Consider the following 27,854-nt stretch of genomic DNA (forward strand, 5'->3'; position numbering starts at 1 on the left):
GTACCTAAGGAAGACGGCACCTCCACTCCTCAGTTCAGGAACTTCCATGGTCTTCCTGGAGAGGGGTCCCAGAAGGGCAGCCAGTAAGAGGCATCTGGAAGCCCAGAGAGTACTAGGGAAGTGGTAGGCATGCAGGTGAATCTGGCAAGTTCATGTTAAGAGTTTAGCCCATTATCAAGGCCAAGTTCTTGGCTCAGTGGCTTAGGAGGCGTTTATTTGCTTTTTCTAGCAACTCCACCCAGCCTCAGCAGGGGACACACTTCTCTCTGCGTTTCCTGCCACCTCTTCTAGTGGCAAAAGATTCCATTCCCACTTAGGTAATGGAGGCTTTTTTGTAGGGAACAGCCAGTTAAGATGTATGGATTCCCGTGTTGCTATAAACAGCCATGAACAGGCTACAGAACAGAAAACCTGGGTACTTCCTGGAAAGTACTTCCTCCATCTTCTCAACAAATCAGATTCTCAAGACCAGCTGCTCCCCAACCTGGCTTATTCTTTGTTCTAGGAGACAGTTCCCAATGGACACATACCTGTGAAAACCTCTCTAGTAAACAACTGCATTGTTATTGAAATTTCGCTCTAAAATCCCAAAGCCAGGTAAAGCCTAATAGCCAGCTTTAAAGATGGAGAAATCCAGGCATTAAAAACAAAAAACAAAAAAACAAAGAAAACCCCCCTGATTTCTTGCACTGGTGGGTGTTTGGAAGAATGAAGTGAAGCATTAGGTCTTTTTAGTTTCTGTGGGCTTCCAGTGCTGTGCTCCCATGATAGCTCTTAGCAGGTCCCCAGATGTCCTGCAACACATTGCATGCTGGTGTTGAAAACATCGTGAGTGGCCTAGCTGGGTCTAGAACCGTAGCAGCTTTGACTCCCTGCACACTTCCTTCTGTGGGGAATGACCAGCGCAAGCCCCTCTGAGAAGTCTTTGGGACTGAGTCTTTGTCTGATAAGAGGTAGGGGCATCCATCCCCTCTGAGTTTACCCACCTGCTCTGTGACTCCTCTCTGTTATCCCAGCCACAACCAACTGCATCCTCATGACCCTGTGGAGGTGGGGGGTGGGGTATTAGAGGAGATGGTACAGCACAGGGGCAAGGGCAGATGTGCTCTCCAGGACAAGTACCATCACCCACTGAGAGACTTTTCAAGACAAACACAGCTTCCCCTCTTCAGACTGGTGCAAGCTGAGGCACTGAAAGCCATTATTTTAGAAAACCACACACCGTCCTCCTAACGGTCCCTTTGATTTTGTGCTTGTGGAAAGTAAGAGCCAAAGAGAGAAATGTGAACAGTTACATATATATTTTAGTTGTAGTCTGAGTCAAGGGGACATGCGCCCAATCCTCTTCCTCATCCTTCAGCCCTCGGCAGACCCTGACCTCTCAATTGCACAATTCAGAGCTCGGCACTCAGCAGGCACTCAATAACTGTCTGTGCCAAGTGAGAACAATTTCTTGGGGCAAGTAGGAGTCAATCTTGCATCCCTCCCTGCCTTTTTTCCTCCCCGTCCAACCTTTGGGGCTCTGGTTTCCTGCAAGCAGTGAATTATTAATGTCTGCTCAGAGATATCACATTGGCCCTTCCTAGGTTGCCAACCGGGTGGAGCAGGGAGGTGGCTTTGTTCAGAGTCTGTAAATAGGAGCGACCTTCTTGCTCAAACAGCAGTTACAGGTAGGTGACTGTTTTTGCTAAGTCATCCTGGGGATGCTCAAAGTCCCATTGTGATATCCTTCCTGGCTCCTCCTTCCTCCCCGCCCCTTTAATAGACCCTTAAGTGGGCTCACACTGCTCTGCCGCTCACTCTGCACTCCCACCATGGCTTACATTGCCAAGTCCTTCTACGACCTCAGTGCTATCAGCCTGGATGGGGAGAAGGTAGATTTCAATACATTCCGAGGCAGGGCAGTGTTGATTGAGAACGTGGCCTCGCTCTGAGGCACAACCACCCGGGACTTCACCCAACTCAACGAGCTGCAATGCCGCTTTCCCAGACGCCTGGTGGTTCTTGGCTTCCCTTGCAACCAATTTGGACATCAGGTGAGACGTCCCTGGTATTGTACCCAAGGAGTTGGGTTGCTGCAGCTCCAGTGGGCTAAAGAGAGGGGGAGGACGACTCTGTGTGTTGGAGTGTCTTGAATCATGGGGTATGTTTGGTTAATCTAGGTTTTTAGGTGCATGCGAGTACCAGGGAGAAGTCAGTATGATTCTGTCTGTGATAGAACACCAAACGTATGGATTTTTATGGTTTCTTGTCTTCCCACTACACTCCATGAGGGCTGGTACCAGGTCTGTTTTTCTCTCCATTGTGTCCTCAGTGCCTGGGTATAGAAGGCACTCATTAAATGTTTGTTGAATGAATGACTGGAGGAAATAGAAGATCAAGAATCAAACTAGGATTGAACTGACTCAGGAGACCTTCATTTTCACTAGATTTGATTCTGCTATCTAATACCTCTGTGCCCCAGGAAGAGTCACTCAATTTTTCTGTTTTGGTTTCCTCTTCTATAAACTAGGGATAATACCACTTATCTGATAGGATTATTATGAGGTTGTGGGGATAAGAGCTACAAAAGTAACTTGAAAAGTATAGAGTAATATGCAAATGCAAGCAACTTTACTATTTAGATTGAAAGGTTTTGTTTGTTTGTTTAAAATCAGCCAAGTGGAGAGTGAATTTGGGGGAAGGCAAAAGGGTTTGCAAAGTGTACGTGTCTCCTCTGGGCATCACACGTACCTCTCTGTCCCTGATTAATGGGTCAAGTTGTTATAGATCTTCAGCCCGCACACCTCAAGTTATCTTTTAGGGATTCTTATATTTTCACTTAGGATTTTAATAGCACAAGCAGGCAGAATGTCCTCCAATTATAATCCCTTGGGTTCAGTTCACAGTGGCATGAAGGCAAGGAAGAGATTATCAGAGACATAGGCAGGAAGGCTAAAATGTCATTGGCTGTGACAAACCTGAGCCCAAACCATGAGTGCTCTCACTGTTCCTTCCCTGCCTCAGTTCTGTTTCTAGGCTTGGCCAGGGCAAGAGAGACAGAAAGGGTAAAACTTCTTCAGAGGTGTCTCTCTGGCCCTAGAGATGCCTCCTTCCATCACTTCAGGCCAGCCAGTTGCTGGAGGGAATCTGTAACCTACCAGTAGCCAGCAGGCCTTTTGATTAGGAGATAAGATGTCTAATAGCCATCAACTCTGGGCTCAAGATGTCATGATGGCCTGGAACTGACTGTACTAATTGGTTCTAGTAGGTCAGAGGCACGAACTTCTTCCCCTGAGGGAGATATATGACTCTTAGACTTGGCGGATGGGGGTGGAAAATAAGGGTTTCCATGGGTCTTTGCGGGCTGTCAGGGGTGGGGAATGCTAAGTGGGGATAGGACAGTGCTGGCAGCGGGGAGGAAAGACAGGCAACAGGTTGAGATCTAAAGCATCCTAGCTGAGTACAGCAAGTGAGCGTGAGGTGCAGGAAGCTAAGTGAAAGGAACGATAATTACACATTCACAACTTTTGGTCCTTAAGCACTTATTTCCGTAACTTCCCCTTCCGCTGGCCTATTCCAGAACACTAAACCTTCAATCCTATTTAATTCATGCCTGTTGGTCACGAAGTAATTCCGTTTACAGTACGTTCATTGTTGTCTCTAACCTACTTTGCCTTTATGGCACCTGAAAACTAGTCTTCCTTGGATGGGGTTTTCCTTCATCAAAGCTTCCTCCTACTTGTACTGCAGATCTAGGACAAGATGAAAGGAAGAAGCTATAAATCCCATTCTTCTAGACCTCAATTTCACCTTTAGTTTGAGGAGCTGAGGAGGGCAGAGGCCAAGGCTAGATTCAACACTCAGAGGTAATTAGAAGAAAGACAGGCAAGACCAGGGCAAAAGGAAAGGGAAGGTGGTGGCAGGGTGTGTGTGTGTGTGTGCGTGTGTGTGGTGTGTGTGTGTGTGTGTGTGTGTGTAGGCATGTATGTGTGGGTGCGTAAGTGGAAGGAGGGTTCTAGGCAGTATGACCTGAGCCTCCTTTCCCTTTCTTTCTACTGCCCAGAACTCAAGTTTCCTTGAAGCTTCAGACAGATACCCTAAGCATTGCTCAGGGTAGATCGGGGAGAGAAGTGACAGCTCAAAAGTGCTAAATCTTTCAGTACAAGAACAGCCAAGCTAGGGTCTGTGAGAACTTTCAGAAATGGCCTAGCAATAGAAATGGCCATCAGACAATAGCTGTGAGAGGGAAAACTCCGAGTCAAGAGTAGGGCAAAGCGAATGAAGAAGGAAAGAGAAGCAAGCTGGGGGTGGGGGTACGCGGGGCGGATATACATAATAGAAAGAATGATCCTGGGGAGTACAGGAGGGTGACTTTGTAGATCCTTCATCTCTTGCGTTTCCCAAGCTCTTTGTCTCTTTCCTCCCCCAGGAGAACTGTCAGAATGAGGAGATCCTGAACAGCCTCAAGTACGTCCGCCCTGGGGGTGGATTCCAGCCCACCTTTACCCTTATCCAAAAGTGTGACGTGAATGGTCAGAATGAGCATCCTGTCTTCACCTACCTGAAGGATAAGCTCCCCTACCCTTACGACGACCCGTTTTCCCTCATGACCGATCCCAAGTTCATCATTTGGAGCCCAGTGCACCGCTCAGACGTGTCTTGGAACTTTGAGAAGTTCCTCATCGGGCCAGAGGGGGAACCCTTTCGGCGCTACAGCCGCACCTTCCCAACCATCAACATCGAGCCCGACATCAAGCGCCTCCTCAAAGTTGCCATATAAACACCAGCAGATCTCCTACTTCCTCCTGCCCCTGAGTGTCTTTCCTGAGCATTCAGTGTGCCCTCAGGAGACTCTGCTGGGCCCAGGCTTTCCCTTCAGATCAGTTCCCTTCATTGAATAGCCTTACCTTTCTGGTCTGCCTGTTTCCTTTCCTCCCCCCCAAACTTCTGGTTGGTGATTCAACCTGGGGCTCCAAGACGGGTGGGCTCTGAGCTTTCACAGAATGATGGCACCTTCCTAAATCTGTTATGGGAGGTGTCTGAGAAGTGTGAGGGTCCGGAGCCAGCCTGCTGGCTGAGTCCAATAAAGGGCGGGTGTGGAAACGGCCAGACTGTGTCTCTTCCTTGACCGAGGTGGGAGGGATGGCATAAAACTGCAGGTGGGACTGAGGGGCTGGCAGCACACAAAGGCTGAGGAGAGGGAGGCTCTGATCGAGGGGACACTCCAATTACTGTCTGGAAAGCAGGCTCAGGTCAAGGTCTGGGTGGCAGGCGGAGTTTTGGGAAATGTGAATTGTATTATTACTTTATGGCTCTTCTTCAGAACTGGGGAAAGGAGGTGATAACGAGGAGAAAGGGGAAGAAAAGTGGAGGAAGCACTGGGAAGTTAGTTAGAGGATTCCAGTCAGGAAGATGTCACTCTCACTGTGGGTACTGGGCTGACTAAATGTTACCTGCACCTTGAGAAGCTGAATTTGGTCCACTTTAATGACAGCAAGGGCGTGGAGGGTACAGTTAATGGGAACACAAAGAGTACTTTACCCATTTCCTGATCACCTTGTGGAGTAACGTTTGTTTTGGATCCTTTGTTAGACTGACTCTCCCTCTTTTTTAAAGTTCACATTCCACCCTTGTCTTTCTTACACTCACAAATTCACAAATGCAGGAACAAGACAGACAAGTTTAGGCATGAATGACTGGTTTCACTTCTTTTTCCATGAGGGTGGGGATGTGAGAGGGCCTCCCTTCAGACAGTCAGACTGTTTATAACCCGCCAACACGGCAGCTGTTCTCTGTGAGAACAGAGTTCTGCCGAATGGCTTTGAAGGACGGTGCCCCAGAATCCTCACCTAGTACAGGCATACTCAAAAGCACCACCAAGACAAGGTCCTATCAGATGCTCTAGAAAAGACACCAGCTGACAGGCCACTGCCCTTTGACTTTGTCCCACAAACCTCTTCCTGGAAACTTCTCATTTTGCCCTTCCTTCTTTGACCACTAGATGGAATATTTTACTTCTCTTCATTGAAGCCCTGAAGGGACAGTTCTCCAAACTGGACACACAGCTTGAGAACCCCAATGCTGAGGGGAAAATGCTGAGGGATGTTCCCCGTAACTGTTTTCTAAGCACTTGCATCATTTGAGAAGTAAATGTGGAACAGAGGTTAAGGGTCCCTACTGTCTGACCGTCTACTAAAGCTATGTCATCAGTGGTGCTTTATTTCAAAACGGTAACCTGAGTGGTATAGTGGGAATCCCCTGGCATCCTTCTGCAGACTCTCTGCTAAATTAAGGCCATCCTTAATTTGACTCTTGAGAACTCAAACCCTTCAAGATTCCTACTGTCAGAGCCAAGAGCTGGGGTATGGGTTTGTGGGCAGGACCAAGCATTGATTTTAGAGCAATAACTGCAGAGACAAACTGCTTCCCTGAAGAAATAAAATCAGAATTCATGTGGGATGCTAGCATGATTTGTTCATCATCTTTACAGTGCTATTGCCTGTTATGATGTCTAACAGCAGTGCCAGCTATCCTGGATGCTGGTATTATGGCACAGGCAACTTAGGGCCTGATATGCCAGAACAATGTGTTGGGTCTTCCCCATGAGGCTCAAGTTGAGAGAATTATTTAGAGACTCCCAAAGGAATGGGAATTACAGTATAAGTGACTCTGCAGAGAGAGTCAGAAAGGGCCTTAATGCTAGGAAGAGGGCTCGTCACTTGGTCAGGGAAATGCTGTTTGCTTCAGAAATGAGAAATTGTTTCCTTTTCTTTATTCCTCATCTTGTTGGTCCCCTTTACCTCCTCAGAAATATCAGCTTATGGTCATAAACAGACAAGGCAAAGCTTAATATAATCACCTACTTTCCTAGATAAACAATCTTTTAATCAAATTTCCCTAGGGGCACTCAGGAAGTAAGGAGAAGTCCCATAAACAAGCTTTCCCAGAAGTGCTGAGATAATGCTACTCGATTTAGAGGAGGGACAGAAGGAATCATTCCTCTGAGGGCTCTTACAAAAAATATGGCTTGGAATAAGTGATTTAGGGGGCCAAGATACAAACAAGACTGAAACTGATGATTATTTCCATGACTATGTTCCCACCGTTGCCATCTCCTTAGTTTAAGGAACACTGAGCCAAACCCTTATTGGTGATTTCAAATCTGGTGATTTCTTATAATCACCATTACAACCATCATCCAAATTACCATATACTATACGCCCACACTGCATTAAGTACTTTCTATATGCTAGGTTATTTAATCCTCATACTGACCCTGAGGAATTTTCATCTCTATTTAAAGAGAAGGTAATTGAGCAAGACACTTTTCAGGGACAAAGGGCTAGTGAGGGGCAGAGTTGAAAGTTAAACCCAGGTCAGTCTGACTCCAAAGCTTCTACTATTAACCACAACACAATAGTGCTTCCTTCTGTCTCAGAGTTTCTGCATTAAGACCGCTGACAGCTGCCTGTCCACAGCACTGTATGACCTAATGACATTTTCACTTACATTTTATCATTTGATTTTAAAACTCCGTGAAGGAGGCATGATTATGTCTGTTTTTCCATTGAAGAAAACAAGGTACTGATAGAACGACTTGCCCAATGTCCCACCATGAGAAGGTGGCAAAGCTAATTTCAGACCCAGGTCTCTTGATTTCCTTTCTACCCAACCATAGCACATCTCACAATAGAGACTTGTACTACAGTCAAGAAAGATACATTTTAAAACTAAGAGCCTCAAATTCAGTCAAGTAACTTAGCTTTGCTCAGGAAACAGAAGAATGAAAGCGAAAGGATTCTTGTTACACTGAAATAAAGAACAGTGAATGTATACTTCTTACTGATGACTTACAAGTAACAAACCATATCTGGCTCTTCCTAGACTATATCATATGTCAATTAATTAGTACTGGGAGAACCCAAGATCACTTGAGGAAGACAGAGCTAGCTAAAACAACACAACAGCAAACAGGCTGAGCTTTGAACTCCAAGAGCCTAACCAGGTCGACCCCAGACCTGTACATCACGGAGCAGGTAGAGAAAGAATGAGGTGCTAGGACAAGTTCACGTTCCCCACTACACCTACAGGTGATTTCTTCTTGTATCTCAGAAAGGGAAGCAAAGAAGACCAATGCCTTTGCCTGGTTCCCCTTTACTTAAACAGAGAAATATAGATGCAGTAGAACTGAGTTCAAGAGGTCTTTATTCTATTAGATCCATAAAAGAATTCTAGAAGATGATAAAGTATCGCAAAACACAGTACAATGCTGGTTTAATAATAATGAAATATATGGATAGGATCTTATGTTTAAAATTTTTGTAATATATTGTCTAAAACAGATAATTACACATACTGCAAGAGATGAGGATATCAGGAGGGGCATATAAAATCATACTCTTGAGCTCCAAATGACTAAGTTGGAAGCATTAGCAAACTCCATGAAGGGACAATTCAGAAGCTGTAATGGGCTTAGTGCTGCTATTTAAAGTAATGAAACATTTTCTCTGCTTTCTGGATTCATTTCACCAAACGATTTCCTCAGCAGGTCAGATATAGATTTGCAGAAAGTGGAAAGCATTTTCCAGGAATAAAACAACTGATGCTTAAGGAACAGCTGCCTTAACTTTTCTGAATAATAAATCTTGGTCTGACATGCCTAGATTCCTCAGAGTGCTGTCACTGATATCCTCAACCTCTTCCTAACCTTGCTAGACTCTGATACTTCATGTGTACTGAACACTATTACTGAGGGCATCACTGTACTAACTACGTAACCTGGACTAAGTTACTTAACTTCTTTGTGCCTCAGTTTCTCTGGCTCTAAAACTGGGATAACAATAGTACCTACCCTCATGGAATTGTTAATGAGGATTAAACAACTGCTTAAAAAGGCCTTGGCACATAGTAAGTACTCAATAAACCTCAGCTATTATCATTATTCCTGTTACAAAACAAAGCTTTTCCCTGATGTCAACAACTTTGCTCACTCAGTTCAGAACATCTGAGATATGAATAGGAAAAAATTCTGTTTTAATGCCTGACCCTTAAGTTTTGATTTCATAATGAGAAGAACTAACTGAAACCATCTCGTTCTGTCTAGAACTTTATATGCCTTCCAAAGCATTTTATGTTCATTGTTCATTTGGATCTAATAATACTGTGAAGGAAGTATAACATCAATTTATACTAGTCCAATTTTATAGAAAGGGGACAATAAAGTCCAGAATGACACTTTGCTTAATGGTTATACTGCTACCAAGTGGCAGAGGCCTACATGCCAGGTTTTATGACACCCAAGCCAGAATTCTTTCAACTATGCAAGGTAAGATATTCTAAGATCCCTTTGGAGCAATTGAAACCACTCTATTTATATTAACTAAAGTCCACACTTTATTCAGATTTCCCTAGTTTTACCAAATGTTCTCTTTCTGGTGCAGGATCTCATTCAGGATACCACATTACATTTAATAGTCATGCTCTTTTTTGGCTGTGAGAGTTCCTCAGACTTCCTTGTCTGTGATAACCTTGACAGTTTCGAGGAGTATTGGTCAGGTATTTTCCTCCATTGGGATTCCTCTCTCAACTGGGATTTGTCTGAAGTTTTTCTCATGATTAGACTGGGGTTACGGGTTTTGGGGAGGAAGACCACAAAGGCAAAGTGTCATTCTCATCACATCATATCAAGAGTAATGCTATCAACGTGGCTCATCATCAATGATGATAATCTTGATCACCAGGCTAGTGTTTGTCAGGTTTCTCAGTGAACTAAAAGTTAAAGTTACTTTTCCCCCTTTCCATACTATACTCTTTGGAAGGAAGTCACTATGCAAACCCATACTTAAGGAGTGAGGAGTATCTACATACATTATTTGAAATTTTTCTGTGTGGGGGATTTGTCTATTCTCTCCAGTATATGTATTTATTTATTCAGTCATTCATTTATATCAGTATGGACTCATGAATATTTATAGTTTGGTTTATAATCCAATACTACTTTATGTTGTTGCTCAAACTGTTCCAACTTTGGTCTCTGGGAGCTCCTTCAGCTGGCTCTTCTGTCCCTTTGACATACTCCCAATCATTGTGATTTTTCGTTTCAGCACTTCGCTTTTCTGTGGCTCAAGATGCTCCAAGCTCACCCTGTGTATTTACTGCCCCAGTCCTAGACTCAGTCATTTCCCCAAGGAGTCCTAATTCCTTTTATTGGAACCAAGATCTGGGCACTAGATGTGCTTTCCATCCTAGTTATTTTTCAGCCACATAGCTGCTAACAAAGATGCTTCATTCTGGCTGCACTGATGTGCACTGGGAACTTTAGCAGAAGAGCTCAGCTCTAGAGAACAGCAATCCCCTAAATTACTTTTTCTTTCTTACTTTTTTTTTTTTTTTTTGGCTGTGCCACTCGATTAATGGGATCTTAGTTTCCGGACCAGGGATTGAACCCGGGCCATGGCAGTGAAAGCGCCGAGTCCTAACCGCTGGACCGCCAGGGAAGTCCCACTTTTTCTTTCAGAGAACAGGTAAGCCTAAGCAGAAAAAAATAATATGCAAATAACTTCCATTATAAACTAAGTCAGACAAACCATCAGGCTTGCTGTATTGTAAACCAACACAACATTGTGATTACAGAGCTGCAGAAGGATCCTTAGAATAACAGAGTCATTTGTCGGGGGTCGTCAGGGAGAATACTGATCGTATCTTCAGCTTTACCACATAACAGACACAGCATGGTATACTCCTAGAACAAGATAAAGTGCACAATTACCTTGAGGAACTGGGAGAAAGATGCTTCATAACTTTCTCTGGTAAAACTGTTCTCTGTAAATTGTCATGGATATGGTGTCTGTACATTAGATCAAGTTCTTCAACACCTATAAGCAATATCTTAGGTTTAGTCTGTGTATCCCAGAGCCTTTTGTTTATATAAATTGAATACATGCTGACGCTCTATTTACTATGTATACAAGAATGTCATCTTGGAAATGCATGGCTATTTCCTGGACTTAGAAAACACACATACTGGGCTTACTTAGTGCTGCTATTTAAAGTAATGAAGCAATTTGAGTGTGGGCCCCTGAGGACAAATTCCTGTTCTTAGAGCTGTTCCCTTCTAGAATATTCAACACTAATAAGCAACAGAAATGATTTTTAAAACAACAAAAAAGGAAAAAAATTTCCAAACCCAAAAAGCTATTTTTATCTACCCCAGAAAAAATAAACAATTATGTTAAATCCATTAGTATGTCATGTCTCATATTTAGATAGCTAGTTGTCTAGAATTTGATCTATTTAAGGAGTTTTTTGTTTCTTGGGTTTAACAAATGTCCAGACTGGTGACAGAAGTTATTTTGTTTTAGGCAAAAATCCTTAGCGCAAAGTCCTGTTCTTACAGCTGTTCCTTTCTAGAATATTTAATATGGTCATAAACTACAGAAACATATTTCTTTCAAAACTTTTACTCTAAAACTTTTTATCTTCTTTAGGAAAACAAGCATCTATACTAAATCTATTAGTACTTCCACATCTGACTTTGAGATTGTTGGCTGCCTGGAAATTGATCAGTCAAGGCAGTTTGTGTTTCATGGGTCTCTCACTAGAGAGAGGGTCACGGAGATAAACAGTGACTACAGTACGAAGACTCAGAACCAGGCAACTGCCTTTCCATTTCCTACTAGAGAGTTCAGCAGGGAGACCTAGTTGTAGGAGTGGAAAGACTGTTTCTTAAAGACCACATTTAATTTTAAAGTCTGTTCTACACACACAGTAGAAACAAAGGCTAGAGCTCAGCAAACAAATATGAGTCTCATGAATCAAAAACAAAATTAAAATCTACTCTCTCCAAGGTTTTACTGCTTTCAAATCTTACTTTCACCTACCAGACATTACTAGTAGGATGTCAACCTTTCACTGGAAATGAAGAAAAAAGTAATAAAGTCAAAATGGGAAAATGTGTCAAGCTAGACAACTATTTGAGTTTTCAACCAATCTATCCATTGACAAGTTTTTATTAAGTGCCTAAAGGCTCTGCAATGTGCCAGGTGCACCGGTAGACATGAGAGAAGGCAAGGACAAAGTCTGACCTTGCAAAACTTACAGTCTAACTTGGGAGAAAGGAAAAACCTAATACATGGTATAATCTGGAAAGGCTGCTAAATCAGTAAGACTGATTACACCTGTAATCTTTAATTTATAGGCAGTCTGGAATCCAAATTTCATTGTAGGTCAATTATTTGGAATTCAGAAGCAGTTTCCCACAGAAGTAACATTGCACATGGCAGTTAGGTTCCCAGGGAAATCCAGGGAGTCTTTTAAATTTATACTGCACAAGTACTATAGAATCTAACCACATATAGCAGAGCTTCTGTGGGAAAATATGTCTAGAATTCTCTCTTGGGATGCCAGGAATATGGTTGGATCAGGACACCCTTCACCCAAACTGGCCAAGTTAGGAGAATCAGAATTCCCCCCAGTCATTCATGGAGACCTTCAAAGGCTCCACCTGGGCAAAGCCTGAGGGTAGAGATTTGGAAGGAAAGGTGGAGTGGGTGGAATCACCTTTGGGCAAGATCAGATCCTTGTTTTACGCTGAGGGTCCCATGGGCCTTTTCCCTCTATTATTACCTGCTAATTCTGACCCTTAGTCCTCTCCTTCCCTGGTCCACAGAGGAACAGAGTGCAGTCTCACAGTTTCCCTCTTGTTTCCTGAGGCAAATATATAGTCCTTTTAATGGATTTTAGGGTGATATAAAAAATACCGGATACCTGTAATCATTTATAATTTATTTTCTGTTTAAACTCTGTACTTATGTCTCTATTTCCCCTCTACTCTTGCCATCAGAAAATCTTACTTTGTTTAACAATGGTTTTGTTAAAAATGAATTTGTTTAAAAACAGAATCCTTATCTTTTAGAGATTCATATTGAAATATTTACAGAAGTAGTAATCTGCTTGGGATTTACTTCAAAGTAATCCTGTGGGGAGATGTGGAAATAGTGGTACAAATAAAGCAAACTGAAGCTGGGGACTGGAGATGAGTACACTATTCTGCCTACTTCTGATTATGTTTAAATTTCCCATAAGACATTTAAAACAAAACAAAATATTACCAATGGTCGGAATCCCATCTTGAACCTGAACGGCTGCTGGGATAAGATGGGGGCTGGAGTGGGGTGGGGCTGAGGAAAGTAAGTCACAGCAGCTGAGCATGAAGAGTTCTTGGGGTCGTCAGACTAAGATGGAAGTTACCAGCAGGCCAGTCACAGGAGTCGGGGCCTGCTGTGGGTACAAGAAGAGCTCAGAAAAGCGAGAAAGCAGTATGGGCTGAACTATTAAGAATAAGGAGGAGATAGAATTTAAGTTCAGCTTGAAAGAGGTAAGATTTAGTTGGCTTGAAGGTAGCGAAAGGGACACGTTAAGTCAAGGAAAAAGCACGAATAAAGACAGTGATATGGAACAGAGCAAGCACATCGCGTATGGAGTAGCAGACGAGTGACAGGATGATGTGTTTCCAGAAGATTAATTTGAGGGCAGTGCGCACAACTATACTGTGGGGACTGCTGCAGTAATTTAGGTTTCAGCAGTATGGTCCCTGACACGGGGTGGGTGGCAGTGGAGACAGACAAAAGCAAGAGAAACTAAGGAAGAAAGGAGGGCAGGGAGGGCATTAGGGTTAAAGAAGGAGATCCGGGAGATATCCGATAGGTTTCATCAGACACTGAGGGTGCGTGTGCTCAATGTCTGAGGGAGTACAGAGAAGGTTCCTAGACCAGAGACCAAAGCTCAGGGGAAAAGCAGTTAGGGAGAAACAGGAGAGGAAACCAGAGAGTAAGCAAAGGAACAGTCAAAATGATTTAAAAAGAAAGAGAAAAGTCTAGATCTATGGACCCCAGGGGAAGAAATGCTTCAAAAAGACAATGGTTATCAAAACCAGATCCAGAAGAGATGTTAAGAGAGATGAGAACTGAGGCAAGGTCACAGGATTCGGCCACCTTATAGGAAATCTATGAGAGAACAGTTTTAGTAAAGTGAAAATGAAAACCAGTTTGTAGGTTGTTAGGAGGAGCACAGGGAAATAAGGAAAATAGGGTAAAGAGCTATTCAAGTAAAGAAGCAAAAGGAGAGATGATCAGAGGATGAATCAAAGAGGGAGCTGAATGAAACAAAAGGATTTTATTTTTAACAAATAAAGAAGAACTAAATATATTTAATGTAAAAATGCTTTAAATCTCACGGAGAAAAGAGGATGCTAGGAAGAGAGAAGATAACATGAGATTCCTGAGGAAATGCAGCGGGGTAGCCATAGAGAGGAGGAAATAAAAATCTCTACTACAGGAGGGAAGGAAGAGAGTCTAAAGTTGGGGCAATGCTATGAATGGTGTGCAAAAGGAGAGTAGTGAGAAATGAGGGAAAGGGAGGCTGGCCAGCCCAGCAAGAACCTTGGGATGGGGAGCTTGGATATTATACTGTAGCTGAAGGTGAGCTACGGAGAGGCCAGTGAGGTAGTCTGAAAGCATTATTTTAAGAAAAATATGCTGGTGGCAGAATATAGAATATGGGGGAGGTGGGGAGTGGACGTGGGGAGAGAAAGGACTGGCGGTGGAGAGTCTAGTTTAAGAGTTTTTTCCAAGAGAATTCCACACTATCTAGGGGTTGTGACTATAGCCATCTTCCTTTACCTTCTTTCTACCCCAAAGGAACTTCTGGGGAGCTTTGAAAGTGGCTCTGCTCAGTCATAAAGGAAAATCAGCTAGACTTTGGTCTCAAGGCAGTGACACACAATGGCTCAATTAGGGTATAAACAGGCAATCTCAATATCCACTTACAGACTCTAAAAAGCTCACAGAAGCTTCAGGAACTGCTGCAAAATAGCTATAAGCACTCTTTTCCTCCCGTGAATGGACAGAGCTGCTTCTTTAAGCCCCCGACATGTTCATTCCCCTATTTGGCCACTATTCATTCACTGAGATCTCGATTTTGCCGTAAGTGATATCTATCATATAAGTATCTTTGAAGCATAATTTTTGGATCCTGGGGAGACGTGGTCAGGATGTTAAGATAGACCACAAGATATTAGACCAGATTCTGACAGGTGACTAAGTGCCTTCTTCCACACTGAAATAAGAATGAATGAAAGTGGTTATACTATTTTATAAGATTCTGCTGTAGAAGATTTTTTTTCCCTAATTATATAGCACCACCCAAATTTAAAGGATTAAAAAAAATTCCCTTGCCTGTTAAAACTCTTACCTCACATTCATATCCTCTGGATGAACATGTAGTTCACACTAAATAAGTAACTCAATCTGAGGGCTTGAAAGCGGAGGCAGTGAGGGGCAGATACAGGTAAGTGTGTCCTCATGCTTTCCAGTTTGTCCTCGGCTCTCCCTCACTGTCCAGCTTTTCTTCCTGACCATTAGACCTGTGAATCTTCAGCAACTTCAGGCCTACACCAGCCTGCAGAATTCTGTAGAATTCTTCACATGCTCTCACAATTGTATAAGGACTAATCCTTATACTACATCCCTATTCTCTATCCTTATATGATTCAGCTTCTCTCTTCCAACCATGATACACCTATCTTGTCATTTTACTTTTCAAATAATATTAAAATATCGCAATTGAGACTACAGAGTTGCTTGACTCTACATGCCTATAAGGGAAACAAAGATAATTTCGTTAGCATGATTTCCATGCTCAGCAAGTATGGTGGCAGTGGGCAGGCCAACACTTAAAGCCAAGAATTGTGCAATCATGTAACTGGGTAGAGAAAAAAGAGGCACAATAGTAACCTCATATGAAGCCATAATGTGCTGTTCTCTATAAGCAAAATGACAGGACTGAGATATCATTTGTAAGGCATGTGTTTTGCTTTGTGACTGTTGTGAAGACAGGTTTGAACAGATCCACCCACATCTGAAGTGTCTCTCAACTTACACAAGTGGAAGAGAGGGTCTCCTCTAAGATTCACTAGTACTTCATTTATGAAGACTATACCTAGATTCTTCAAGGGTACTCTTATTGTTCCCCTCCCCCGCAATAACATACCGACATTTATACATTTACCTGAAATTCATCCATGATACTGAACGTATACTCATGCCTGGCTATTACGTGATGACAATTCTTACAAAGATCTGCTGAAACAGAGAGAGACTTAATTAAGTCTTAGAAGGTATCCTAAGACAGTAAAATTTCTAGTCTTAGCATGGTATTGCTTTGAAAGAATCTTAACTCTGTCATATTTAACATAGCAGGAAACCCATTATAATATCTACCTTGATAAAAAAAATCCAGACTCTGTCACACAGCAACACTATATAATTAAGAGCCTGCACTCAGAGATTTAATGTGCATATATTCATTCCTATTGAAAGCTCTCTAAGGTAATCAATTAATGGATATGTAAGTGTGTTTTTGAAACTAGCTGGACCTGTCTAACTATGTAGGAGCTTTTATTCTCAGGAATGAAAGAAATTGTGCTACTAACCAATCATAAACAAAAAGCTAACACTAGACTTTAAAGTGAGTTTAGCAGTAACAAAAGGCTCTAGTAAAAACAATCTAGTAATAATAACTATGATACATTGAGTGCTTAATGTGTGCCAGATACTGTTTTAAATACTTTGTATCTGTTTTTCACTTAATCTTCTCAAAAACCCAATGAGGTAGATACTATTGTTATCATGTTTGTAGGGATAAGGAAACAAAGGCACACTATGGATAAGAACTAGGAAGACCACAGCTGAGCTAGGAAGTGTTGGAACCAGAATTCAAACCCAAGCTTTCTCGCTCCAGAGCCCTTGCTTTTGACCACTATCCTCTATTACCTGGAAAAAAATAGAGTTTAAAGGGGTACATGCTACAAAGAAAGAAAAAGATTCTTCTAATTTAGAACATTTTTCCATAGTCTGACTCTATTCTAAAGGCTTAGTGTCTTTTGCACCTTTCTTTCAAAATATCATTATTTGCACATTTAATCCTCATATAGTCAGAACATACCAAAAAATCAGGAGACAAGCAAAAAGGAAATGTGAACAATTTAAATAGTTGCCATAATATCTGGGCACGAAAGTGCACATATACTTAATTTATTTGTAGAGATTCTTAATGCCAACCTCAGAACTTATTTATTTTTATTATAGTTATTTATTTGATTTCCCAGTATCAAGGATGAGGAATAGCATATGAAAGTAGCATACTTACAGTAGCGAAAGAAACTATAAACTGACAGTAACAAAAGAGACAAAAGCTATAAAAGCAGAGACAAGACTAAAAAAAACCATAGCATCCCAGAGCCATTTAGTATAAGGGCAAACAGCCCTAAACACTTTAATAGCTGTTGGAGCGCATCACTGTATTATATTATGGTAGAAAGTGAAAAGTCACATGGATGACCCTAAGTTAAAAAAAACAAGTCCCTGTATCTTGTTTCAGAAGACACAGTCTTTAAAGATAAACAAAAGAAAATTGGTGCCTGAATCATAAGCTTCAGTTGTCTGCAAAAGTCATTTATGTGGACTATCTGATGATGCTACATCAATGAGACGTTACCAACATTTTCCTCTTAAAAAACTAACTAGTGATTTTGTGTTGCAATACGATAGTGAAATAGGCCTCATAAGACTGCGCAACCTAACTCCCAAAAGCTGATACCTGCTAACGGACTCAGATGGAAAAAAAGTCTACTTACGATCATAGGTGACTATTTCTTCTCCATCTTCCTCTTTCAAAGATTTGTTTGTGATCAGCATAAAATCCCGCTTACTGCACACTGCACAGCCTATAAAGTTCAGCAAGAAAGATCCATTCTCCAGGCAGATGTTACCCTAAAATAAGAAAAACAGGAATTTAATTTTCTTTTTTGAGGGGATTTTAATTTTCTTATAGTTCAAAATCCTTGGTGAAAATGATTCATAGACTTAAAGTCTCTAAAGGCAAAAAACATGGCCAGAATTTACTTGCTTGAAGTGTACACCAAGTAATTTTTGAAATTACTAGCTTTCCTCTAGAAGTATTATTCATAGTAAATAAAACTGAAGAAGTGTTAGAGCTTAGGACTGCAACTGTGTTTAAGAGGACTAAATGCAAATGGATATTTAGAAACAACTTAATGAAGTCTTAATATAACATGTGAAAAGGAAAAATCAGAAAAATCTAATAGCCAACACTATTAAATGAGGTATCATATTATAAAGCTAGAATGAAAATTCAATCAAAATGGAAACACTGAGCCAATGATAAAAATGATCTTATCCACTGTGATGCTCAGTTGACTGCTGAAACAGCATTTTTTCAAGCCTTAAAAATACCACAAAATAAACAAAGAGAAATAAACTCTCAGCTCTATAGATGTCAGTCCCTAGGATACGTGTGATTCAGGCAGAAAAGGTAAGTTCTGCAATTCATCAGATTGACACCATGGCATTTAAAAGAGAAAGGGTTTTACTTGTCATTAAGAAACTGTAAACAACATATGCTCCTGGCTCAAGGGAGGTCTTTGCTAAAGGCTTACTAATAATTGTTCAGAACTTAAAGTCACTTCATAAACTACCTAGTTCTACTCATTTTTAAAAAAATTTTTATACTGGCGTATAGTTGATTAACAATGTTGTGTTAGTTTCAGGTGTACAGCAAAGTGATTCAGTTATACATGTATCTATTCTTTTTCAAGTTCTTTTCCCATTTAGGTTATTACAGAATGTTATTTCTTTTTTTTAAATTAAAGTATAGTTGACTTAAAATATTATAATTAGTTTCAGGCATGCAACATACTGATTCAATATTTTTATAGATTACACTCCATATAAAGTTATTATATAATATGGGTTATATTCCTTCTGCTGTACATTACATCTTTGCAACTTATTCACTTTATACCTAGTAGTTTGTACCTCTTAATCTCCTTTACATCCTCCCACCCCTCGCCCCTCTGGTAACCACTAGTTTGTTCCATGAATCTGTGAGTTTGTTTCTGTTTTGTTTTGTTCATTCGTTTGAATAAACAAATTTATTTATTTATTTTTAGATTATTTCAATAGAACAAATTTATTTATCTATTTTAATATTTATTTATTTAAATAGTTATTAATTTATTTTGGTTGCACTGGGTCTTAGTTGAGGCACATGGGATCTGCGTTGCAGCATGTGGGATCTTTAGTTGTGGCATGTGGGCTTCTCAGCGGCAGCATGCGGACTCTTAGTTGCAGCATGCATGTGCGATCGCCAACCAGGGATGGAGCCTGGGCCCCCTGTATTGGCAGTGCGGAGTCTTACCCACTGGGCCACCAGGGAAGCCCCTGCTTGATTTTTTAGATTCCACATATAAGTGAAAACATACAGTATCTGTCCTTCTCGGACTTATTTTGCTAAGCATAGTACTCTCCAGGTCCATCCATGTTGTCGCAAATGGCAAAATTTCATTCTTTTTTATGGATGAGCAACATATATTGTATATATATACTACATCTTCTTTATCCATTCATCTGTGATGGACACTTAGGTTGCTTTCACATCTTGGTTATTGCAAATAATGCTGCTATGAATACTGGGGTGCATATATCTTTTTGAATTAGTGTTTTCATTTTCTTCAGATATATACCCAGGAGTGGACCTGCTGGATCATATTGTAGTTGTACTTTTAATTTTTTGAGGAACCTCCACACTGTTTTCCATAGTGGCTGTACCAATTTACATTCTCACCAACAGTGTACTGGGGTTTCCTTTTCTTCACATCCTGGCCAACACTTTATTTTTTAAGTGGCATGGGTCACATCTGGGCTTCCACCATGCTTCTATCAGCCAGACTTGCATTTAATTTAATTAATTAATTTATTGGCCGCACCACACGGCATGTGGGATCTTAGTTCCCCGACCAGGGATTGAACCCATGCCCCCTGCAGTGGAAGCATGGAGTCTTAACCACTGGACTGCCAGGGAAGTCCCACCAACACTTATTATTTGTTGTCTTTTTGATAATAGCCATTCTGACAGGTGTGATGCGATATCTCGTGGTTTTGATTTGCATTTCCCTGATGATTAGTGATGTTGAGCATCTTTTCATGTGCCTGTTGGCTATGTCTGCTTTGGAAAAATGCCTATTCAGGTCCTCTACCAATTTTTTAATTGGGTTACTTTTTTTTGATAGTAGTTCAACCTCATTTCTGACCAACAAAAAAACTGAGGTATTTTTAATAGTTAATGTGACTAAAAACCATTCAAACTAACGCATTTCTCCAATGCAGCTATGTGCCTGATACTGTGCAAAGCATGGCGGAGGATTCCGAGGACTCCAGGATGAGTCACATACGTTTCTACCTTCAAGGAGCTTACGAAGTATGAGGGAGTTAAGACCCATCTTAACCAATGCCACAGTGAAGCCCTCCTGGATTCCCAGCACCACCATTAACTAAGTGCCTTCGTAGCGCTATGTATTAAGAGGTTAACTCTGGTGGGGGGAAATCAAATTAACTATGCAGTTTGGAGATACTAAAACATAGGCACATCAACATAACTACTAAAGGGGAAAAAAAGCCTTGGGATTAAAGTATAAATTTCCAGCTATTAAGAACAAGTGCTTTGATCTTTAAAAAAAATAAACTTTACTGAGGTATAATTTACATACAATAAAATCCACACATTGTAAGGGTATACATGAAAGAATTTTAACAAATGTATATACCAATGTAATCACTACCCCAATCAAGATACAAAAATTTCTGTCTTCCCAGGAACTCCTTCCTGCTTTGCAGTCTATCTCCAACCCCTATCTCACCTCAGGCACCCACTGACCTGATTTCTATCTCCAGAGATTAGTTTTGCCTGTTCTAAAGTTTTACATAAATAGGATCATACAGTATACTCTTTTACACCCAGCTTCTTTTGCCTAAAATGATGTCCATGTTAATTATCTATGTTGTTGTATGTATTGGTAGTTCATTGCTTTTTTAATGCCAAGTAGTATCCCATTGCATGGATCTATCTGTTGATAAGACATTTGGGTTCTTCCCAGTTTTTGGTTGTTATGAATAAAGTAGCTATAAAGATTCGTGTATAAGTCTTGTGTAGACATATGCCTTTCTCTTGAGTAAATATCTAGAAGTGGAATTGCTGAGTCATACAGTAAAAATATGGTATATATATAAACTTTATAAGAAACTGCCAATTAGTTTCCATTTTCTATTCCCACCAGCAATGTGTGAGTTCCAGATTTCCCACATTCTCATCAACACTAGGTATTATGTCTTTTTTATTTTAGCCATTCTAATGATGTAAAGTGTTGTCTCATTGTAGTTTTAATTCATATTTCCCTGATGACTAGTGATGTTGAGCATCTTTTCATGGTGCTTATTAATATATTTTATTTTGTGAAATATCTATTCAAGTCTTTTGCCCATTTTTTGAAAAGTTAAATTGTTTATCCTCTTATTGAGTTAGAAAAGTTCTTTATGTATCTTAGGTACAAACCCTTTGTCAGATATATGTATTACAAATATTTCTGTCTTGGTTTGCCATTTTTTAAATGGTGTCTCTTGAAGAGCAAACAGTTTTGATTTTTATGAAGTCCAGTTTACTAAATTTCTTTCATTGTTTGTGCTTTTCTTCTAAAACATCTTGCCTACCCCAAGGTTGCAAAGATTTTCTTTGTTTTCTTCTAGAAATTTTATAGTTTTAGCTGGTAGGTTTAGGTTTATGATCCATTTTGAAATAACTTTTATATATGGTCTGAGGTAAGGACCAAGTTTCATTTATTTCTATATGAATATCCAGTTGTTCCATCAACATTTGTTGAAAAGACTATCCTTTCCCCACTGCATTACATTGGCAACTTTGTGGAAAACTCAAATCATCCTATATATGTGGGTCTACTTTTGACTATTCTCTTCCCTTGATTTATATGTCTATCTTTTGCACTAATCTCACACTCTTTTGATTTTTGTAGCTTTATAGTAGTTTTTAAATTAGGTAGTTTACGTCCTATAATTTGGCTAGTCTAGGTTCTTTTCATTTCCATATAAATTTTAGAATCAGCTTATAAACTTTTACAAAAAAGCCTGCTGGGTTTGTTTTTTGTTTTTTTAAAATTTATTTATTTGTCTATCTTTGGCTGCACTGGGTCTTCGTTGCTGCGCGTGGGTTACTCTTCGATGTGGCACGCGGGCTTTTCACTGCGGTGACTTCTCTTGTTGCGGAGCACGGGCTCTAGGCACGCAGGCTTCAGTAGTTGTGGCACGCAGGCTCAGTAGTTGTGGCTCACAGGCTCTGGAGCACAGGCTCAGTAGTTGTGGCGCACGGGCTTAGTTGCTCCGTGGCATGTGGGATCTCCCTGGACCAGGGCTTGAACCCGTGTCCCCTCCATTGCCAGGAGGATTCTTAACCACTGCGCCACCAGGGAAGCCCCTCCTGCTGGGGTTTGAACTGGGACTGCCTTGAATCTATAAAAGCTGACTGCCAAAGACTCCAAGATATTAAGTAATTTTTAAAAAAGTCTTAAAAGAATAAAGATCTAAATACCATTTTCAAATAAACAGAACTCTCAACAGAACTGCACACATAAACACAGGCACCGTATACAATATGCTCTAACCTCTGTAATCTGACCATATAAGCAGGCAGAATGTAAACTCTAAACACTGAGGGAAGAGAAAAGGGATCTATGTTATCAGTTGTGAGGTAGGGAAGTAAATTCTTGAAATGGCAAATGCAAGTACAGTAAATAAGAAACTGATGGGGCTTCCTCTAAGGGACTTGGTCATTTGAAAGTGAGGATAACCTTCATCAGTGAGGCATGATTCTTTTATTAGATGAAACAAGATTATTAATGTCCAAATTTGGGAAAGTAAATTAAAGCACACAATATTCAGAGAAGCTTTTGAGGCTCTCACAATGGGAGGAAAAAGAAGAATAAAATCTAAATCAATTCCACAGTAATAACAGTAAACTATAACAGTTTCGAGAAGACAGGAAAAAAGGCAAACATTAAATATCCTTAGAAAATGTGATTCAGCTAAATCCTGGTTGAGGATCTATAAAGGTACACAAATGTGCAAGAAGAAATGGTTGAGGGACTTCCTTGGTGGTTCAGTGGTTAAGAATCTGCCTGGCAATGCAGGGGACACGGGTTCGAGCCCTTGTCCGGGAAGATCCCACATGCCGTGGAGCAACTAAGCCCGTGAGCCACAACTACTGAACCTGCACTCTAGAGCCCGTGAGCCACAACTACTGAAGCCTGCGTGCCTAGAGCCCGTTCTCCACAACAAGAAGTCACCGCAATGAGAAGCCTGCGCACCGCAATGAAGAGTAGCCCCCGCTCGCTGCAACTAGAGAAAGCCCGCGCACAGCAACGAAGATCCAACGCAGCCAAAAATAAATAAATAAATTTATTTAAAAAAAAAAAGAATAGTTGAATACTATGATGATAATTAGTATGAAAGTATATTATGATAAACTCTTACAAATTTGAGAAATCCGCAACTATACTGACAATGATTGGGGCAATTTGCTTCGTCCAAAAAACTATTATTTCAGATGGTGTAACTTAACAGTGCATATGTTTTGTCAGGGAGTACTTAAAATTGAAAATAGAAAATACAGTTTTTAAAGAACCAAATTCTAGTTTTGCTGATTTTCTCTATTGTTTTTCTATTTCCTAGTTCATAATTTCTACTCTAGTCTTTATTATTTCCTTTCTTCTGCTCGCTTTGGGTTTACTCTGCTCTTGTTTTTTTCACTGTCTTAAAGTGGAAAGTTAGGTTATTGATTCCAGATTGTTTTTTTTTTAATATAGGCATTTAAAAATGCATCATTTTAAAGCATCCATTTCCATACAATTGTTTTACCAATTATATATCAGACTCAGCATTTAATTAAATATGGTTTAATGCTAAGCAACAATTTGAGTACGTGAACTTTTATAGTTTAATTTTAAGTGAGGTATATAAAACATAATTTCTAATTTAAACATATAACTAATTTACACTCATTACTTCCTTCTGATTAACCTAAATTTAAGCTATATTTCTGTATTGCTGCTGAATTACTAAGAATTTTAGAGCTGAAACTTGAACTATATGAAATATAGGCTTCATTTCCAGTTTGATGTGGAAATGTTTTATTACAATTTTGGGCCTGATCAGTTATTTTAGAAAATGCAGTAGAGTTCTAGTTCCAACTGGTTTGCTAAATGCTTTTCTGAATGAAAAAAAATAGTTTGGTTCACAGTTGAGTAAAAAAATTTGAGTTCAGAAAATTATTATGGTTCATTTCCAATCTGATTCATGCTCGAGTTCAAGATCTTGGCGTAATTTTACAAGCAAGTGGGCCAGAGCTCTGTTAGAAATTTTCTAGCCTGTGGAAAACATCCACCACAAAACTCCAGAAATTTTATGAAACCAAAGCTAAATAATCAAACATTTATTACCTCCTCATTCTGCATTTAGACCTACCCAACATGCTAATCCATTATTTTCCTCTGCCAAACTTTCTGAATGAGTGAACTATACTTGCTACCACCACCTGAGTACCTTTTCCTTTGCTAGGCTCAAGCAGAGTGGCTTCTGCTCTTACCGCCCTTAAAAATATCTCATGACTTAAAAAAATCCCAGAGTTGGAAGGATCCTTGAGATTTCAAGTAGTCATTTAGTCTCTACAGAACAACAGGAAGAGAGTTCAATTCCTCTAAGGTTACCCATTCTATTAAAAAAAAAAAATCTGTTAGAAAATTCTTTATACTGATTCAAAGCCTACAACCCCCTAACATCCACCCACTAATTATTTCTAAATCTGCCTTCTGAAATTTCAAAGAAAAGCTCAGTTCTTCCTTATGACAGCCCTTTATTTATTTGAGAACAGAATAAAATCAGAGAAAACTGCTTCAGGTGCTTTCCTGGTTTTCCAGTCACCTCAGTGCTTTTCTCTACTCTTCTTCCTATACTTTTATTTTCACTTCCTAAATTAATTTATTCCCTGAAGCTCAGTTCTTGATTCTGGTTGATTCTCTACATTCTTTTCCTAAGAGAACAAATTATTTCTATTTTGACTCCTTTATTTGGCTGACTCATCTGTTTGAATCTCTTACCCAAACTGCCATCCTATATTTTCACTTGACTCCTGGCATGTTACATTCTCAACCTCGGAGGAAGCATGATAAAAAAAAAAATCTGATCATTTGCTCCCCCAATTTTGGTTCTCCCTCCCTCCCAGATGGCTCCAATTTCTGTAATACTTCCAAATTTCCCAGCTGCCTAGATTGAGAACCCTTAGATCATCGACAGCTCTTCTCTTCTTCCTTCCTACATTAAATTGGTTGAGTCCTGTTAATTCTTTCTTTGAAATGAGGACTGGTACTTCCCTGGTGGTGCAGTGGTTAAGAATCCGCCTGCCAATGCAGGGGACACGGGTTCAAGCCCTGGTCCGGGAAGATTCCACATGCCGCGGAGCAACTAAGCCCCTATGCCACAACTACTGAGCCTGCGCTCTAGAGCCCTCGAGCCACAGCTACTGAGCCCGCGTGCTGCAACTACTGAAGCCCACGCTCCTAGAGCCCGTGCTCCGCAACACAAGCCACCCTAATTAGAAGCCCGCACACCGCAAGGAAGAGTAGTCCCCGCTCGACTCAAGACGCAACTAGATAAAGTCCCCGCAGAGCAACGAAAACCCAACGCAGCAATCAATCAATCAATCAATCAATCAATAAATGAGGTCTTCATTATCTCATGCCTATACTACTGTTGCCATTTGGTTCCCCAAATGCTCTGTAGGGCTGTCCTTTTACATTTTCCCCCATCCCATCATCTCAACATACAACCATAAGATTCATTTTCCTAAATAGAAGATTTCAGAATCATTTCCCTATTCAATTTTTTTTGATAGTTGCCCAATGCCTAAACTTCTCAAAATAATTTTTGTCTTTTGATTAGCTCAACTCTTAAAAATCCAACCTAATATCCTATTTTTTTTTTTTTTTTTTGGCCACACCGCAGCATGTGGGATCTTAGTTCCCCGACCTGGGATCAAACCTGTTTCCCCAGCAGTGGAAGCATGGAGCCAGGGAATTCCCCAACCTAATATCTTTAACACTATCCACGGCAAACATCTGCCTCATGGTGCCTATAATGTGCAGTTTTCGTTATTGGATTCACAAAGATCTCTTTTTAAACTTAAAAAAAAAAAGCATGAAATAGAACACAACACAGAAATGTGAAACGTAAAGGTACAGCATAATGCCTCTACCTATTAAATATCAGTAGTACCCCAGTGTGACAACCAAAAATGTCTCCAGATATTGTCAAATGTCCCTTGGGAGGCAAAATCACTCTCAGTTGAGAGCCACTGCTCCATTCACTTTCATTACTCATTCACTCATGGTGTTCCATGCTATGGCTATATCACATTTTTCCAGTCTACTACCACAAACAATGCTGTTATGAACATTCTTATACCAGTCTCCAGGAACACACTAGGCACATGCATTTATCTGTCTAAAATGGGAACTGCTGGGTCATTCAGCAGGCATACCTTTAACTTTTTTTTTTTTTCTGATAATGCTAGACCTTTTTCAAAGAGGTTGTACCATATGAGTGCTCATGTTGTTATAAAACCTTCCCAAAAGACTAAGTATTATTCAAAATATTAAGAGACAGAACCAACTATAAAGATTTTCTACCTCCCAACCAATATGAGAATCCTGGTTCTTGTTATTTTCCCCCAGCCTCAGCTCCTCCTTTCCTTTTCAACCCTAGTCACAACTATCCTTCAAGTCCCAACTGAAGTCCACCTTTCTGTTGGGAGAACAGCGCTGTCCCCTACTGCTCTCCCCTTTCTCTAAACCGGAATAGCATTTATGGACCGTACTAGTCATTTTTTGTTAATAACGTGCTCCCGTAAAATGTAAGCTCTTTGGCAGCACGGAAGCTGCCTTTTATTTCTTCTTGGGTATCCCTTTCTGGCCTAGCAAAGTAATCTAGTTACACGCATACAAACGTTCAGTAAGTATACCTTGAATGAATGAGAGTAAACAAACTTCTCAATCTCCTGAGCTTTAAAGGAACTGAGATTTAAAAGAAAGTAACAGCCAGGAAACCTGAGTTCTAGTCTTGGCTCTCACACAAACTAGAATGTGAACTTCGCCAAGTGTTTTCTCCCCCTCTAGGCATTAGTTTCATCTGCAAAACTGGGTTAGAAGAGATGACCTAAGAGGTCCCTTCCAGCGCTAGAATTCAGGAAGAGCACTGATCGTTATCAAATGAAGCTTGAGGATGAGACCAGGGTAGAGATGGGGGTGTCCCTCTGTTGTCGACTGGGTTGCTGGTGGTGGTAGGGTTTCACTTGTTTTCCCCTTGGAGCTCAAGAGAAATGGGGTGACGGCTGATATCAGTCGCCAGGACGGGGATCAGCAGGAACCGATGGCTGCAGGCCATCCCGCTGTCAGGTGCCTACATACAGCTGCCGCATCACTGGATGGGGCGGAGCGGCTGAGTCCGCCCCGCGCCCGGCCTCCCAGAGAAGGCCGGCCGGGGATATGAGAAGCCTCAGGGGCGGCCATGGGCCAAGGGAGAGGGAAGTTCTCGACGCCCACTCGCTCACCCGGTTGGGATATTCCTTCTCCACACAGTCCCCACACATCGCGACGCAGTTAACGGGGAAGTCCCTCCGCTGCTTCCGGCAAGAGGAAACCTCGCGAGAGCTCAGAGAAAGTCGCCGCATGCGTCCAGAGACTCACTTGGAGTGTTGGGTCTTGGGAACTAATTCCAAGTCTCCGCCCCTTAGCAACTATTGTTAGGGTAGGGTCTGGTCTCCCAGACAACAACCGACAGCAAAGGGTAGGACTTTAGAAACCTTCCGAGAGAGAGGAAGGGACCGTGGACCATATGGCA

General features: G+C 40.9%; 2 protein-coding genes across 4 annotated transcripts; one reads left to right on the forward strand and one right to left on the reverse strand.

Annotated features, from left to right (window-relative positions):
• Positions 1–1,763: 1,763 nt before the first annotated feature.
• On the forward strand, positions 1,764–5,083 carry GPX2 (glutathione peroxidase 2). The gene is made up of 2 exons (XM_068565296.1): positions 1,764–2,036; positions 4,412–5,083. The coding sequence occupies exons 1-2, from the start codon at positions 1,815–1,817 to the stop codon at positions 4,760–4,762; spliced, it is 573 nt and encodes a 190-aa protein (XP_068421397.1). The 5' UTR covers positions 1,764–1,814; the 3' UTR covers positions 4,763–5,083.
• A 5,463-nt stretch (positions 5,084–10,546) lies between these two features.
• CHURC1 (churchill domain containing 1) lies at positions 10,547–27,686 on the reverse strand. Of its 3 annotated transcripts, none has more exons than XM_068544069.1 (4): positions 27,565–27,686; positions 17,675–17,810; positions 16,048–16,118; positions 10,547–10,723 (listed from the first exon to the last, which is right to left on the reverse strand). In XM_068544069.1, exons 1-4 carry the CDS (start codon positions 27,682–27,684, stop codon positions 10,631–10,633), a joined length of 420 nt encoding a protein of 139 aa, XP_068400170.1. In that variant the 5' UTR covers positions 27,685–27,686; the 3' UTR covers positions 10,547–10,630. The 3 variants fall into 3 exon arrangements, with proteins under 3 accessions (XP_068400170.1, XP_068400160.1, XP_068400180.1); XM_068544059.1 differs by having other exon boundaries at positions 16,048–16,121; XM_068544079.1 differs by lacking the exon at positions 10,547–10,723 and adding an exon at positions 10,731–10,856 and having other exon boundaries at positions 16,048–16,121.
• Positions 27,687–27,854: the final 168 nt, after the last annotated feature.

Source organism: Eschrichtius robustus, chromosome 1, assembly GCF_028021215.1.
Source record: "Eschrichtius robustus isolate mEscRob2 chromosome 1, mEscRob2.pri, whole genome shotgun sequence".
NCBI lineage: Eukaryota > Metazoa > Chordata > Mammalia > Artiodactyla > Eschrichtiidae > Eschrichtius > Eschrichtius robustus.